Below are 17,136 nucleotides of genomic sequence, written 5' to 3' on the forward strand. Positions count from 1 at the left end.
CAACTGAGCTGCACAGCTCAACAGAATCACTAAGGCGGGAGCCACACAAACCAGCAAGACGACTTCACAGAACTGCGAACTGCACAGCAACTCTTTTTCCCCTTTCCACGGACGGGTGTTATCTTCAGAGTGGCCAGCCGCCATTTTGGAAGCACGCTGACTCACACAGACACACACACATGTAGACTCACATGCCTATCTTTATTTAATAAGTACACGGTTAGTAATTTGTGTTTTTTATACTTTATTATAGTCATAATAAATGTTTTTCTTTCACAAAATGTTTCTTTATTAATGTTGCATAAGTGAATTTTGCCAACCTCTACACTGTCAAGAACTCCATATCCTTCAACTTAGCTAACTATCTATATGGTAATTTTGGTTATAGTTATTAATTTAATAGTTAATCAGAGTTCCAAATTTGTAGTTAGTACTTTTATGAGACTTAATCAATAAATTGGCTATCTTTTCCCTTCCTTTGAAGGGTGGTGCCCCGAGGTAACTTTAATCAATTAAAGTTATTATTTAATATTAATAATATAATATTAAATATATTTAATATTTTATTTTGATAACCAAATTTATTGAATGCCGAAAGGCACACCATTTTATGGTATCACGTTTAATGCATTATGGCACAACAAGAATATGGAGGTTTATGAGTACAAATGTTTTGTAATTTTTTTAATCGATCCAGTAATTGCTTTAAAAACAGCATAAATGCGATGTCTGCTCCGGAGGCAGCAGCGCTCGCTGCTCGCTTTGTGACGCGTTTGACGTCAAACGCATCACAAAGCGAGGGAATCTGCAGAGGAGAGCCCAGGCAGATAAACAGTGGGCTGATGTCTGAGTTTTTGGTCTTTATGTTTCTAGTTTATTGTAGAAAGACCTTAAAATAAGGTCTATCATCCAAAAACCTTCACCAATGATTTAAACATAGAGAAATATTGTCGTTATTATGCTATGATTTTACTGGTCTGGCCCACTTGAGATCAAAGTGGGCAGTATGTGGCCCCTTAACTAAAATGAGTTTGACACCCCTGGTCTATATAGTCTGAGTACAAACAGTATAGTCGCAATATAGTCTGACATTGTATTTATAGCCTGGGTACAGTCTTCCACTATGAGTATAGTCCACAGTATATATAACACATGTATATTCTCACATAGTCTATATACTAGTATGAGAGTAGTGTGTATATTCTGCATGGAGGTCCTCTGTTCACCGTGGTGCAGCGATGACCTTGTATCTGCGAGGGAGGTTAGTGAAGCTGCTGAACTCAGGGACCAGGTTGATGCTGTCGGGGCCGTCGGCGCAGGAGAAGGTGAAACGCTGCAGCAGAGACACCACGAAGATAAAGAGCTCCATACGAGCCAGAGACTCGCCAACACACGCTCTTCTCCCTGTGAAGAGACACGAGCAGATTAACCAATGATACATACGAGGTTGTCAGCGTTTGTTAGTGTCACGTTAAGTGCTGATTTGTGTTTTACCTGCAGCAAACGGTAAGAACGCAGGATTTTTCTTAAAGTTTCCATCGTGGTCCAGGAAGTGCTGAGGGTTGAAGGTCCAGGGACTCGCCCAGTGTTTTTCGTCTTTGAGCACAGAATGCAACAAGGGAATAATGGCAGTGTCCTGTCGAGGCAAAACATCAGGTCAGTGTCATATAATGCAGTGTTGCATGAATATGACATCATGAGCTTGAGGATACCTTGGGGATTGTGTAACCCCTGAAAGAAATATCCGTCAGTGCGTAGTGAGGGAGGCTGAAGGGGACGATGTCCAGAAAACGCTGCACCTCGTGGATGACAGCATCTGTGAAGGGGAGGGACTTCCTGTCCTCCATTTTGGGGCACCGGTCCTTTCTGACCACACCGTCAATCTCCTGCTGCATCTTTTCTGCACAAGGCAAATAAGAAGAATCCACTCTGATCAGGTTCTATTGATGCTATTAGTGGGTCGTGTGGAGGGAAGCTGACCTGTTGTATGTACCTTGTATGTTTGGGTATTTGATGAACACACTGATGGCGTATCTGATGGTGGAGCTTGTGGTTTCTGTTCCTGCCAGCAACAGGTTCATCACTGTCGACACCAAGTTGTCGTGGTGGAACTCAGTCGTGGGATTGTTCTTTTCCTGTGAGACAAAATAAATTAAACTTTAAAATATTTAAATACACTTAACGCAGCAACTGTTAAAAGATAAAAATAAATAAAAGAACCAGACAACAACACATGACACATATTTGGAAAACAAGATATTATGCATCAATGCAAAGGCCAGTTTGAATAAATGTGTTTTCAGCTGCAGGGATCACAGCTCTTATGTTGATAAGAAGATTGCTCCACTGTGTCGGAGCTAAATGAACAATATCACTCAGAGTGGTTTCCTGAAGTTCTTCCTGACCTGCTCACTTCGGAGGAGGAAGCTGTCGATGAAGTCTCGTGGGGAGCTGGGGTCCAGTGTCTCTTTATGTTCTGGGATCTTCGTCTCGATGAACTCTCTCAGCTCCTCAATTTGGGCAAAAATGTTGTGCTGGTGGCCGGGAAGATGCTCTATCAGCCAGGGGAAGATGTTGTACATCTGAGGGAGAGACGCACACACCACAGCTTTGTAAAATGCTGTGTATATAGCCTATTAGTATTTTGGGAAACTGTTACAGAATTATTCTCTTCTAATGTCTTTAGGGTGATATAAAGACACTGTATGAAAACCAGACTAAAGACAGTTATGTCTCTCTAGGACAATCCCCCCTCCACTTACCTGACCCAGAGGACTGTTTTCGAACTTTAACATTTCAGACATGATGTTGAGGAGTTGCAGGAACTGCTTGTCTTCATAACTGAAGCGTTGGCCAAACACCATGCAGCAGATCACATTGGACACGGTGCCGTTCAACAGGAAGGTCGGGTCGAAGGGAGCGGCTGGAGGAGACGAGGAGAACACGCTGTTAGTTCTCATCCGCAGAGAGAAGATGATACTGGAGAGATCACAAAAAAAAATTACAACCTACAATGCCTCCATCAGTTATCAATTTAAAGTCTCCAATTAACAGGGAACTGCAGAAAGAACCCGGCTCTGAACAGGGAACCTTTTGCTGTGAGTTGACCGTGCGAACCACTGGTCCACCGTGCCGCCCGCAAATGTTCTCTCAAATGTCAAAAGCCAAAAATGTACTAAATCTTTTGGGATTTAACATTTTCAGCGTAAATTCAATTCATGAAATAACTGTTTATTATTCGTAATTGAGGTAAAAGTTTGAAATAATCTTGATATTGATTTGAAGTCATATCGCCCAGCACTACCTGTAGCCAAATTTTCAGTAATTTGAATAAATCATTAACTTTTATTGATATATAAAAAGACGTCAACAAGAAAAATGTGTAAATTCAGATTGATCAGTTATTTGTTCAAATTAAAGTGCAGCTGTAAAATCCCTTGTTCTGAGTCTTGGTAAATCAAAGCAGTGACTGAAGTGTGTGTGTTTTTTTGCAGGTTGTGTAACTTATTCAGTGTTTACTTTGCACAAACTGCCCGATAGAAAGAGATGAGGATTAAAGAGCTGAAGTAGAAGAGATAAACACAACAAAGCTTTTCTGTTGACTGCACCACTAACTGCAAACCAATGTGTGAAGCTTTAACAACAACTGCTGCAAACGCACCTTTGAATGAGTCTATGCGACCCCTCAGGTGCTGGCTCTCCTCCTGGATCCACTCCTCCATGCCCTTACGTCCCATCCCAAAGTCTCTGAGGGTCGACAGGGTGAAGCGTCGCAGCTGACGCCATCGCTCCCCGTTACTCATCCCCAAACCTGACACAGAGGGTGTGGAAACAGAGACATGCAGGTATGAAACCACTGAGAATTCACTGCTCCTCGGACACACACATCTGTAACAGTCTCGTGTTACCGTAGCCCCTGGTGACTCTGATCAGAAACGGCAGCGGCCCCCTGCCCCCAAAGTCGTCCGCCTGGTCCACCAGAGCCTCCTTCACTGCATCGTACCCGACCAGAACAACCATCCGCTGCCAGCCCAGGTGCAAGGTCATCACTGGACCATACGTTTCACTGAACTAGAGAAAGTTCAGGTTCAGATGAAGAAGCTGCGACTGAGCCACAGCTGCTCTCGGCTATTTGTTACGAAATGTGACAAAAAACAGTTCCTGAACTCACCTTGAGGAAACTTTTAAAAGGTGCATTTTTGTCCAGTTGTGGCAGGTTCCCTACGAGAGGGAGGGCAACAGGTCCTGGAGGTAAATTATACCTCCTCCTGCTTTTCACTGTTAAAACCCACAGTAGAGCTACAATTAGCCCGGCTAATACCACCGTGGTAGTAAAGTCCATGTCGCTCTGCTCTCCTCGTCTCTCTTCCACCCACTGTCCCTCTGTGACCAGCTCTCCTCAGTATTTGTACACTTCTCAGGGAGCTGGCATGAGCGCTGCATTCGGCCACAGGTGAACCATGTGATTCTATTGTAAACTGTTGTGCAATAATGCATCAAACATGATACCATAAAATGGTGTGCCTTTCGGCCTTCAATAAATTTGGTTATCAAAATAAAATATAAATAAGTATTTTATTATTAATATTAAATAATGACTTTAATTGATTAAAGTTACCTCGGGGCACCACCCTTCAAAGGAAGGGAAAAGATTACCATAAAGAATTACCATATAGATAGTTAGCTAAGTTGAAGGATATGGAGTTCTTGACAGTGTAGAGGTTGGCAAAATTCAGTTATGTAACATTAATGAAAAAACATTTGTGAAAGAAAAACATTTATTATGAATATAATAAAGTATAAAAACACAAATTACTCACGGTGTACTTACTAAACAAAGATAGGTATGTGAGTATGCATGTGTGTGTCTATGTGCTTCCAAAATGGCGGCTGGCCCCTTTGAAGATAACACCCTTCCCCCCTATTGGAATCCTTACGACATGTAGCGGGGGTCCGAGCTAAGTAGGTGAAGAGTTATGCGTGTGTCTGTGTGTGTGCCAAATTAGAGAAAGTTGCTAGATGCATGCAAGGAAGGACTGAAGAGCATAGCTAACATTAACTTTCTCAACAACTTGTAACCACAATATCACAACACCACAAATCAAACTTATAAACATCACACAGAATCGAATAAACAGTCTTGCTTAGCCTAGTATAATTATTAAGCCCAGTTGTGTTACCCGTCCGTGGAAAGGGGAAAAAGAGTTGCTGTGCAGTTCGCAGTTCTGTGAAGTCGTCTTGCTGGTTTGTGTGGCTCCCGCCTTAGTGATTCTGTTGAGCTGTGCAGCTCAGTTGCTGGCTGAAGTTTTCCAGCAGGACATCGAGTCGCTGCTTGAAGGGTTGGTAGAGCTTGGAGTGCGAGGAGGTTTCCTTGGTGAGATGAGCTGGAAGCTGCACCTTTAAGCTCCTCTCGAAGAGTTGGATGGAAAGAGAAGATGTGAGCTGGAGAAGCCAGGCTTCTTCCCTCGGCGATGCAGGAAAAGAGGCTTGACAGCCTTCTCTCCTTGGAGGGATTGTAGAAAAAGATAGAAGAAAGGGGGAACAGGCCTTATATTGGCCCGGTGACCTCACAGGTCATGGGGCCCAGAGTGACCAATAGGAGTTGAAACCTGTGTCCCTGGGGGGGTTTTCACACCTCTGTGTGACGTTGATGCCCCCTGGGAGACTGAGTTCCGGAGGGTCTGGTTTTCTCCGGAACAAAGGAACATGCGGCTTCAGGCTTTGACTGAACATGGAGGCCGAACTTTGGTTTCCCAAAAACCATGTCCCAACAAAACCTACAGCTTTACCTGACTGTTGTCGTTCATTGGAGTGAAGCCAGTGATCTTTGACTTTACATGAACAAGAACAAGTCATTCACTTCCCCTCTCTTCCCTGATGCTGACAACAAATTAAAAGTTTATGTGAATTAAAAGATATCATTTGTATTGATTTGAAGAACAAGAGGATTGACTTTTCATGCTGAAATTTGGGGTTTGCAACAGGTTTGTACAGCAGATATCTGGTGACTGAGGTTCCAGCTTTAACTGAAACCCACTGGTTCTGATCCACTTCAGTGATTGGCCAGTTTCACTCCCCTGCACTTACATTCAGTATCTCAACACATATAATATGGTTTACAATCCTGATTTAAAAAGGTTGAGTATGAATTTAGAAAGACTAAATCACTGACGCCTTACAGTTCCAACCCACTGGCCTTTCTGTGTTGGGTTTTCATGTTCTCCATGTACTTGTCTTCTTCTCACAATCTAAAGACATTTCAAATTATTAATCTGTCATTGTGAATTAGCATTTTTCCAGTTTCTAGCTTTGTATTTGAATTGTTTTTATTTCTAACAAGAAGGTTGAAGCAGCATTGCATTTAGGTGAACTGTGAAATAAGAGTGTGTAATTACTGCAGGTTTTTTAAATTTGAAATAAATTATGTATATTTTTTTTAAATCAACAAAAAACAACCCTGGTAAACTAGAGTTCACTTTAACGGTTGAGCTACACTGCCCACAACACGAGCTGTTATTGTGCTGTTGTGTTAACATATAACTAAATTACAACAGCGTCTTGGCAATCACGCCAACGTTGAGCAACAAGCCTCCGAGCTATTGCATCACTTTCATTATATGATAATCACCAGTGCTGTTTGTGGTCAGGTCAAATCAGTAATGGACACGTAATTGGAAACTTACTGGGTTTATAAGGAGAAGGATTTAAATCTTCTTCAGAGTGTCACATGATTTATCTCACTTTGGAGAAAATATGATTTTCTCTTTGATATGGCTTCAAGTTGAGACCTTCTTACATGTGACACAGGAAACCGGTGAGCGGCCTGTGCAGCTGCTCTTACAGAGGGTGATGGTCCAACCTGGTGCACAAAATTAGAGCAAACACACACAAACAAACACACACAAACAAAGTCCACATCTAGTTCATTTTGGGTGAAGCAGATGTAGTGGAAAATGTTGTGTAACCTCTGCAGAGCTTACTATTAAAAAGAGGCAACTCCAGTATGAGTATTTCATTATTTCAAATCTCAAGATGAATTTCCATCACAAACTTGGCGTCACGAACAGGATCCCTTGAAAGATTGTTTGGACCCGAGAAGTCTTCGGTGGCTGATCACCCAGGAGAGAAAATCTTCTGCCTCTACCTCCAACAGTTAAGAGAAGAGAGGGCCGAAATAACTTGGGTTCCGGACCTTCTTCACAGGGATCCAAAGACCTCTCTTTGATAATTTTATATCTGGTGAGATGTTGAAATTCAGATTTTTCATGACTGTTAAGATGATTTCACAAATACGAAATCAAACATAAGAATTAATACATTTAAATGGTTTTATTTGGAATTGGGGTATTAGTCTTTTTCTCTGGATTATTGTGGATTATTAATGTTAATCTGACCCATCCTCATGGCAATCATCCTAGTTGAAGGCATTTTTCCTGTTTTGCCAGAGAAGAAACAAGGATTCGTGGAGACGTCCGCGTCTTAAATTGAGTGTTCAAGGGAAATTGTGGATGAGTACGATTTCCTACACTTAATTGATAAAGATTTAGAAATTGTGGATGAGTACGATTTCATACAGAAAGTCCAAATGGTGGGCTTTATAGTTGCAAGAGTGAGGACGGGAAAGTGTGACATTTTCTTCCAATATGGTCCAGAGACTTTGCTTTTCCTCATAACGTGTCATTCATTGTCGAAAAAATTAAACTTTTAAGAGAGAAACTCCTGGAGAAAGAGGAAGAATTAAAAAGCAAGAAAAAAGTCAAGGTCACAATGTGGAAAGACAGAAGATAATAAGAAAGTGTCTTGAAATGTGGGAAAAAGAGTGTAGGGACAGAAAAGCAACACTTAAACAGATGGCTAAGGTTGACAAGAAGGAAATTGAGAATGTTGAAAAGAACATCAAGCTCAGCAGAAAAAAAGGATCAACAACTCCAGAAAGCACAGCTAACCATGATGCAAGCTGTGTCTGCCCTGTCAAGGCCACGCAGACAAGATAACGCTGAGAGCGGCGCCAACTTCACTGTACCAGGAAGAGAGGGGCGCGGAGGTGGCCGTGGGCGAGGCTTCTCTGTACACTGGGCAAAGGACTGCCCCCAGCAGCGAGAGGAGGGGGAGACAAGAACTTTCACTGCCGACTGAACTACAGAAAGTGAGGAGGGGGCAGACGGGGGGGAGACGACCAATATACCCGCCGAGGATCAGAGAAAGGGAAGTGAAACACACACACACACACATAAGCTACAGCAATGAAGAAATGTTTGCTAAACTAACCGCACACACACACACACACCAGAGCAAACACAACTTCGACTGGTGCAGGTTATTCTGTGGTTAGGATGTCAGATTTGCCCACATCTCCTGAGATGAGTGGTCGCTTTATATTCTCTCAAGGTGCCAGCGGTGCCACTGTAAAAGAAAATTTCACAAAACCTCTCAAATGCGCCGCTCAGTTTGACAAACATCCCATAAGGTTTGAACATGATTTTCTGTTGTCTCCCTGTTGCCCAATTAATCTATTAGGAAGAGATTTGATGATTGTGTTAGGCCTCAATTTAGTATCCTCCCCTGATGGAGTGACAGTTACGCACAATTCTTCTTCATCATGTCACAAACCACTCATGAATAGCTGTTTGTATATCAGTGGCAACTTCCTATAAATGCCTCCACTGATCCTCTCTCCACGTCACACTCTCTCGTCACTCCCTTTTTCAGATTTTATGCACACTGATTCATTGCATTGCACTTCACATGTGACAGACACAGCAGATCACTTTTATGAATCTCTGTTTTTGCTTTTTCCTGATGATTCTCTGAAAGTGTCCAATATTTTTGGTCTGGTTCCAGATGGCACTGTTTCGCGTCTCAAATTCCAGCCCTCACATCTCGCTCTCCAAGTCCCATGATGACCAGTGGCAAGACTTAGGCCCATTTGTCAGATCATGCCAGGCTGCCGTTGATTGGCAACCCACAACCACGCCTAACGTAATGTATTCACCCAGTCTGAGTGCATTTGATCTAAAAATGTCTCCAACCTTCTGTTCTCCAGCCACACGCTCATTTGTTGTGTCTGAAAATCACCTTCATTCTTATGCAATGTTGTCCAGCCCCTCTGATGTTTCTGCTTTACTTTTAGATCTGCCTGAAACACTGTGGGCAAAGGACAAATATAATGTGGGCCTCATCAGAAACTGTGATCCAGTCAAAATCACTCCAAAATCTGATTATAGGCCATGTAAACAACAATATCCACTCAGACAGAATGGAGTGGAGGGGATATGTCCTGTTTTTGAATCCTTTTTGCAGGCTGGTGTAATTGTCCCCTGCCCTGATTCAGCGGTCCGCACTCCACTGTTCCCAGTTAAGAAGATCAGAGACAAAGGTCAACCTACTGAGTGGCGGTTTGTGCAAGATCTGAAGGCTGTGAATGATGCTGTAATTGCTCGATCGCCTATTGTTCCCAACCCATACACGCTGCTTTCCCAAATTCCGCCTAATGCAGCGTGGTTTAGTAGAGCTCATCGCACTCACGGAAGCATGCAAATTGGCTACTGGTAAAACACGCACAGTCTACACTGACTCCAGATATGCGTTCGGTGTAACTCATGATTTTGGCACCCTTTGGCAACACAGAAACTTCCTCACATCTTCTGGTAAAAAGATAGCACACCACGGTCTCATCACAGATCTTCTGTCTGCCATTTTGCATTGTTAAGAGACATTATTCCACGATGGGGAATTCCTAGCAGAATTTCCAGTGACAATGGCAGACAAATGTGAAGCTGTCAAACAACTCGGTTCTCATCTAACTATGGATGTGCGAACACACTGTGCATATCATCCAGCCAGTGGTGGAGCTGTGGAATGAGAGAACGACACACTCAAAACTAAACTTGCAAAATGCTGTGAAGACACAGGTCTTGCATGGACGAAAGTCCTGCCTCTGGTGCTGATGTACATGAGGATGAGAAAACGAACCAGGTCTAATCTTTCACCTTATGAGATTCTTTTTGCAACTCCTCCCCACATTGGTGTGGATCCTCCGTCTTCTCCGCTTCCATCCACAGACTTGTGTGATCATGATATGTTGTCCTGTTGCTCTAACCTGACTTCTTCTCTTTCAGACATCAGGAAACAGGTGGCAAGGGCCCTACCAGGTACTGCTCACAACCCACACAGCAGTGAAAGTTGCTGAAAGAGCCACCTGGATCCACGCCAGCCACTGCAAATGAGTACCAGCTCCATCTGACCAGCTGACGCCTTCAACTGAAAGCACACACACTGATACTTCCACAGGTTGAGAAGCACCGAGAGTGTTGTATGATTAACCACACGAGCGTTCTGCCACAACACAGAAGAAATCTGCCTGACAACTGAGACCATGGACAGGCCATGGCATCCATTTCGACATCCAGGGTTGTGTGGCAGAGGGCGCTCAAGTCGTGTTATCCATGATCTCCTTGATTATTGTTTTGCCCATTATTCTGTCTAGATGCACTCCTATAAAAGTTTCTGATGATCTAACGAACTCCTCTTTTCCTACGGTGTCCTCTCAGAACCATCCAGCACATGCAAATTTGACTAGACACAAGATAAAGTGATTCAGGTCCCCTTGATCCGTAACTTATTCCCCATCCCTCCCTACCTGGACACTGACAGCACAGATGGTTCTGATGACGATACTCAATTTTAGGTTTTTTTATGTTATTTTCTCCCCCCAGCTTGCTTATGTGTTTCTTAGTGATTTCTCTAGAAAAAAACAGCTACTGCAATTATCCTTTCAACTTCATATTTTATGATGCTTTAATTTGAATCTCTGTACATTTTTAAGGTTGATGTGAGTTACTTTATGAAGTTTGTACATACTGAATCACTTTTACTTCCAAGCCAGAATTAAAAAAGTTTTTACTGGATATTTTCAACCTCAGATATACTGTATGTTGACATTTAACGTTTTATTACATTTTAATATAAGTTACTTTTGCCAATCAATACAGTATGTTAAATTTTAATAATGGTTAATGAGATGATGTTGTTTGACCTGATTTCCTTCCATTTTCATTTTAAATGCTTGCTCAATTACAGGAAAATAACTATTTTCTTTACATAAAAACAGCAGCGGCAACTTATTGCACCTCACTGCCATGCATCGATGTTCTAGAACCTCTCCATGGTGGATGTGACCCTGTACGTACGCAGAGTACCAGGGTTGAAGACTCGTCGATATTCTTCTATGATTATGATGTTGATTATGATGTTTCTTGATTATTTTTCGTTAGTGATCATATTTTTATTGATGATCAAAGGGGGAAGTGTAGTGGAAAATTGCACTGACCAATGTCTAAGGTAGTGGAAATCCCCCTGACCAGGTGTCTCACTGCTGTGATACTGTCTACCTGATAGGATGGAACCCTTATTTGGCGGTGTCTCACTGCTATGACCTTGATAAACAGGGTGTATGCCCTTATTTGGTATCATCCCTCTTCCAAAACCTGCCACACAACAAACATCATGCATGTAGAGAGAGAGAGACAGAGACGCACAGTCATGATGACATGGGGATTTATTCAGAGCTTCACCTTTGCACTGCGTTTCATGAAAGACACCGGTTTGACCAGATGGCGGATGATGAGGTGATTTGTGAAACCAGGGCAAAAGGGAATCGAGCAAAGTGCCAAATGATGGAATGGAGAGAATGTGGATGATTAGAGAAAGTATTCACAGAGGTAATGAATATAAAAATATAAAATATAAAATGAACTGGAGGAACACTACTGTTGTGATTCAGAGGCTTAAATGTCAGGAGTCACGATCATGAATGATTTACCCGAGGAGCATGGGCATAACGCCAGGAAGAACACCTTCATGAATTTATCCATTATATATAACCCAACAGGTGATTAATTAATGTCTTTATATTATAAAGGAAAACCTACACAAGGAGAATTAAAGGTCTTTCAAATAGTTTCTGAGTCACGACTAAAAAGCAAATCCTCCACAGTCGAACGCGTCAAAGTCAGAGTCTCCTTCAAAGTCGAAGCTGTTGAAGTGCGGGGAGTCGACGTCCTGGCTGCAGGCGTGGAAGGAGCCCCCTGCAGGAAGCTCCGAGAAGCCGCCCGAGCCGTGGGCCATCTCCGGGCCTCGGCTGGCCAGCGGGGAGGAGGGGGAGCAGGAGCTGAGGTAGCCCAGAGCAGAGGAGGCCGCCGCCCCTCCCATCAGCAGGCACACCGCCCGCACCGCCCGAGCATCGCTGCTGTTGCCGTGACGGAGACAATCCGACACACGATGGGGGGGGGCCACGGAAACGTTAGGCAGAGGCCGTCGAGGTCCGGTGGCTGCAGAGGCAAAACAAATCAGGGAAGTGTCGGCTTGTTGTCATATTCACGGTTTAATACGTCAGTTGGAGGTTTTTAATATTTCTCTTTTCTCTTCATCCTTTTGAGCCTTTCAGTCGTTACACAACCAGAGCTGCTACTTGACTGGACCTTAAACGGACGACGCATCTCAACCTCCTCCCAGTATAGGAGAATGAAGCCAAATGATACAGGAGCTGCCATCTTGTGCTGATGGCAGCACGGGGCGGGGAGTGTCCACAGTAGTGATCATGGAGTGGCACTCGACCAATTGCAAGTCAAATAAATTTGACTGATGTACTTTTACTTTTTAGTTTGGTCAAACTCGGGCAAACTTGTATTTTTGAACAGATGCCATTTATGTACTATTAAATGTTGAATTGTTAGTGTTAGTGTGAAGTGTTAAATCCACCTCTGTGTGTTTCTTTATGACTCAGAGTTGTGCATGTGTCTCTTTCTTTTTTGTAAATACAACCCACTTATTGTGTTGTTTCCTTTCCTGTTGGTTCCTTTTTTTAAACCTGTACCTTGAACGCTGAAGCACAATTCAATCTGTGAGCTTCTACCTCCGTCAACTAACTACAGACAAGCCACATACACACCTTGGTTCTGGCGTCTGTCTCTGAGCGAGCCTCCTCGTTCAGTGACTTGACACAGAGGAGGCGTCCCCTCACAGATCCTGGGGGACCCGGGGTCTTTCTCACTGCCGGAGTCGGGCAGGGGGTCTCTGTCGGTGATGCAGGGAGTGATGCTGCAACGTCTCTGAAGGGTCAGCGGGGACATGACACCCTGGACGGGAACAATATATCAATAAGTTATTGAAATACACAGAATTCCCTTTGTACACATGACATATTTCACTTATATTATCAGAAAAGTGAAAACAGGGATGAAGTGAAAACTGCTGCCGACTCACCTCTCTCACTTTCCTGATCAAATTCAGCCAAAGACTGTGAAAGATAAACATGATAAAAACATTATTATATTTCACTCAGAAATCTGTGGATCCCAATAACAACACACAAGAAAGATAAGTGCATATATATTTATATATATATTTATATTTATATATACCCACTTGCAGTCATCTGGATTGTCAGTGAGCAGCAGCAGGAACTTGTTCTGGGGCAGGATGAGGGCGAAGCAGCAGTCCCTCCTGCCCCCTGGAGGCAGCCTGGGCAGGTCCAGGATTTCTCGTCCCTCCACGATGGACTCACAGCTGGTTTGCAGAGCGACCACCTGGTCTGGGGGGGATTCTGCATCGCGGCACACCAGCAGGTTTCCCTCCATGGTCAGCACCAGGTGCTTCTCCTTCCACTGTTTAAACATGAAGCCCCCTGCAGACAAACAAGACACAGAGGTCCAGTTATAGATATTTATATTCATATATTCACCCATCGAAACGACTGTGTAGGATCTCAAACTTTGAATATGTGGACAACAAGGTTTATGTGTTGATTAATACAAAATGTTATGGTTTGGTTTGTCCTCTATGTAAATATATGTTTTATTTAGTTTATGTCTTAATTGGACAAGTATCGTGATTAAGAATTATTACAAATATACCCACAGAAAGAGCAATAAAATAGCATTGATGCATTAATTTCTCTTTCAACAACATTCAATAATGGATGGTAATAATATGGCGCATCAGCGAACTGATGTACTGAATATTATTACACTGCACAAGAGGATATTAAATAATCTGTTCAGAAACATAAAGTCCCCCCATGAGTGACACCTTAAACATTCATATTTAAAATAAGGGCTATTCTAAAATGTTATATTAAAAAGATTACTCGACAAAACAGGGGAGACTGCATTGGCATATGATCTGAATTCTAAACTGTCGAAATGTAAACGGATGTAAAAAGAAAACTACGTGGAAATATTTACAACAGGTAATTCTACGTGTCCTACGAGCGCTGGCAGTCGTCACCTTCAGGGATTAAGGCTGAAAATGTGTTTTCAGGGCAGGACACACATGACGGATTGTGAGCGTCCCAGACAGCGATCAGCTGAGTAATAACGATAATAGATGGAGGACACATGTTGATGGATGGGGAGGACTTGCTCTAGTTCTCCACACAGAGGATTAAAGATGGACAGGTGGATTTTCAAAAGAGAGAGAGCAGAGAGGCAGAGAGGCAGAGGGGTGTGGACTGATTTATTTATATCATAAAGTGATATTGCAAAGTTAGTTTTTTACTAAAGTTTGTGCACAGTGTAAAGAGGAAAATAAAAGGGAAACAATTATGTGAACTGCTGATGTTGCTGGTTCTATTCTGCCTCAGTCCCTTAAGCCACCATGACTCTCATATAAAATCCAGGGAGGAATAAAAACAGACGTATCATAAGAACAAAGGCATGAAACGTTGACTTGGCTTTAATGTGAGGTGACATCTCAGCATCCTGCTCAAACACATCTGGCAGAAGTTGACAGTTGACTCATTAATAATAATTGTTGAAGTCAGCAGCTCTGTGAGTTCTGTGATTCTTAGAAGAATAAAAAACCAAGAGTTTATTACACCACAGGGGAGAAATATCACAATCATAAACTTATCACCTGGTGCAATAAGTCAGGATTCAAGACGACTCTGGAAAAGTGTCTGCTAAAGGATTGGGGATTAAAAAAGATATTCACTAAAGCCGCCAACGAGGTTCTGTTTTCATCTGCGTTTGTTTGTCTATCAATTGGCAGGATTACGTAAAACTATTTTATGCATTATCACAAAAATATTGATGGAAAGAATTCTTAAAATATTGGTGCAGATCTGAATCAGGGGACCGATCCAGCATTTTATTTTCACTTTCTTTAACAATGTGAGGTGTTTTTCAACATTTTCACAATTTTCCCAGAAAATAATTAATGGATCTTGATTAAAAAACAATCAGACCTGTTTAGGGGCCTGATGTTTGTGTGTAATCTGGTGCAGGTCCAGGTAAAATCTGGATCTAGTGAATATGAATGTGATTCAATAAGGGGACTGCTCTACTGAGGGAGATTCTAATTGTGGATAAGTTTTCCCAAAAGATCTTGATTATCAATGTCATAGAGTTTAAAAAACACAGAAATAACACGGCATGCATATGTGAAACCAAAGGATTTACATCAAAACACAGGAGTATAGGGAAAAGATTTAAAAGAACCTTCAAATTCCTACATTTAATGGAAAAATATACAAAATGCCCGACATAAAACACAAGCTGTGCCTCAGATGAAGAACTACCTGCTGCTGAGGGAATCAAATCACACCTACCATATTTCCTGAGGAAGCCTCGATGAATGCCCGCTGTGCTCATGCCTGTGGTCGTCACGGCACCAGGGACTGAAGTGAGACGTGGAGGCTTCTGATGATGAAGAACAGGGTGAGAGAGAGAGAGAGAGAGAGAGAGAGAGAGAGAGAATAATCCGCACTATTTAGGCCTGCCCTCCTTAAAGCCGTGCCGCTGTGAGTGGAATTGGAGCCGTCCCTGCTGCACAGAGACATTTGAGCCTCAGAGAAACGAATAATAATCATAACAGCGATGGACAAATCCCATCAGAGGGATCCTGTGATTTTATGGCCGTCACCAGATGTCATGTTCACGTTGGGCCTTCCCACACGGCTCCTCTCTCAGAAACACGGATTTAAGCCTCTATTATTTGCGGCCCTGGACGAACCATATGGGCGAAACAGGTCAACATTGAAATGTCATCAAACCTGCTCCTCGGCGTGTCTCTGTGCCCTCGGACGGTCTCCGAGCCAGGGTTTGGATCACCTCCCGCTCAGGCAGATTAAAAAAAAACTGATTATTATTCTTGCAAAAGCTGGAAGCCTGTTGTTGTGGTGCTGAAGATCCGACCGCGGTTCTAATCTGCCCCGGACCTGGGATACGTGCCCTCACCAGTGCAACGGCCAAGTCCAAGATATTAACGGCTTTTCAATGTCACATATCCAACCTGGATTAAGCGTTTGTCATTGTCTCGGTCCGGGCTTGATTATCACAGTTTGAATAACGTTATATAACGGGAGGGATAAAAAAAAAAAAAAAGTTCACTGCCAGACCGAAGTCAAACAGGTCTCAAGTACAGCTTTCATGGAGACATGGTTTGTAAGATGGTGCCTGAACGAAGACAAAAGGCTTAAAAATACACACTTTGATAAATCAGCAATTAAAAGAGGAATTAGAACAAAAATAAAAATGAACACAGAGTCAATGGATCTTTTATTTGCCTCCAGGAACATTATACTTTCATTCTCACTGAGGTCAAACTACAGAGTCTCTCTCCCTGGTTCTCCTGTGCCACTTTCTAAAGCAAGTATGATGCACATGTGCAATTGCTGATACGGTCTCCTAACAAGCAGACACAAATGTTCTGGGTTCAAACCTATTGGCCCGTCAGGGTCTGCATGGGTTTCCTCCCATAGTCCAAAGGCATGGTTGTTTGTGTCTATAATATCTATATCTATGTCTATATCTATATCTATCTGTATCCATGTAGATCTGTATAAAGACACAAACAACCAGTGACATCTATCAGCCCTGTGATATGATGGAGACCTGTCCAGGATGTTCTCTTCCTCTCTCGCCCAATGTCAGCTGGGATTGACTCCAGCTTATCCAAAGGATAATCGGCACAGATAATCAATGGATGGATGATGGATGATGGATGATGGATGATGGATGATGGATGATGGATGATGGATGATGGATGATGGATGATGGATGGATGACGGATGGATAGATAGAATACCATCATGACATTTCATCTTCTTATGGGACTATGTCATTTTTTTCAACCATT

At 42.7% G+C, this 17,136-nt stretch overlaps 2 protein-coding genes across 2 annotated transcripts; both read right to left on the reverse strand.

Annotated features, from left to right (window-relative positions):
- Positions 1-1,070: 1,070 nt before the first annotated feature.
- On the reverse strand, positions 1,071-4,374 carry LOC118106709 (cytochrome P450 2G1). The gene is made up of 9 exons (XM_035155451.2): positions 4,172-4,374; positions 3,909-4,071; positions 3,662-3,811; positions 2,763-2,923; positions 2,406-2,582; positions 1,994-2,135; positions 1,713-1,900; positions 1,495-1,636; positions 1,071-1,404 (listed from the first exon to the last, which is right to left on the reverse strand). Exons 1-9 carry the CDS (start codon positions 4,340-4,342, stop codon positions 1,223-1,225), a joined length of 1,476 nt encoding a protein of 491 aa, XP_035011342.1. The 5' UTR covers positions 4,343-4,374; the 3' UTR covers positions 1,071-1,222.
- A 7,165-nt stretch (positions 4,375-11,539) lies between these two features.
- si:ch1073-83n3.2 lies at positions 11,540-16,219 on the reverse strand. Its single transcript, XM_035154772.2, has 5 exons — positions 15,608-16,219; positions 13,426-13,684; positions 13,264-13,297; positions 12,950-13,136; positions 11,540-12,329 (listed from the first exon to the last, which is right to left on the reverse strand). Exons 1-5 carry the CDS (start codon positions 15,648-15,650, stop codon positions 11,974-11,976), a joined length of 879 nt encoding a protein of 292 aa, XP_035010663.1. The 5' UTR covers positions 15,651-16,219; the 3' UTR covers positions 11,540-11,973.
- Between the last annotated feature and the right edge of the window lie 917 nt (positions 16,220-17,136).

Source organism: Hippoglossus stenolepis, chromosome 4, assembly GCF_022539355.2.
Source record: "Hippoglossus stenolepis isolate QCI-W04-F060 chromosome 4, HSTE1.2, whole genome shotgun sequence".
Lineage (NCBI taxonomy): Eukaryota > Metazoa > Chordata > Actinopteri > Pleuronectiformes > Pleuronectidae > Hippoglossus > Hippoglossus stenolepis.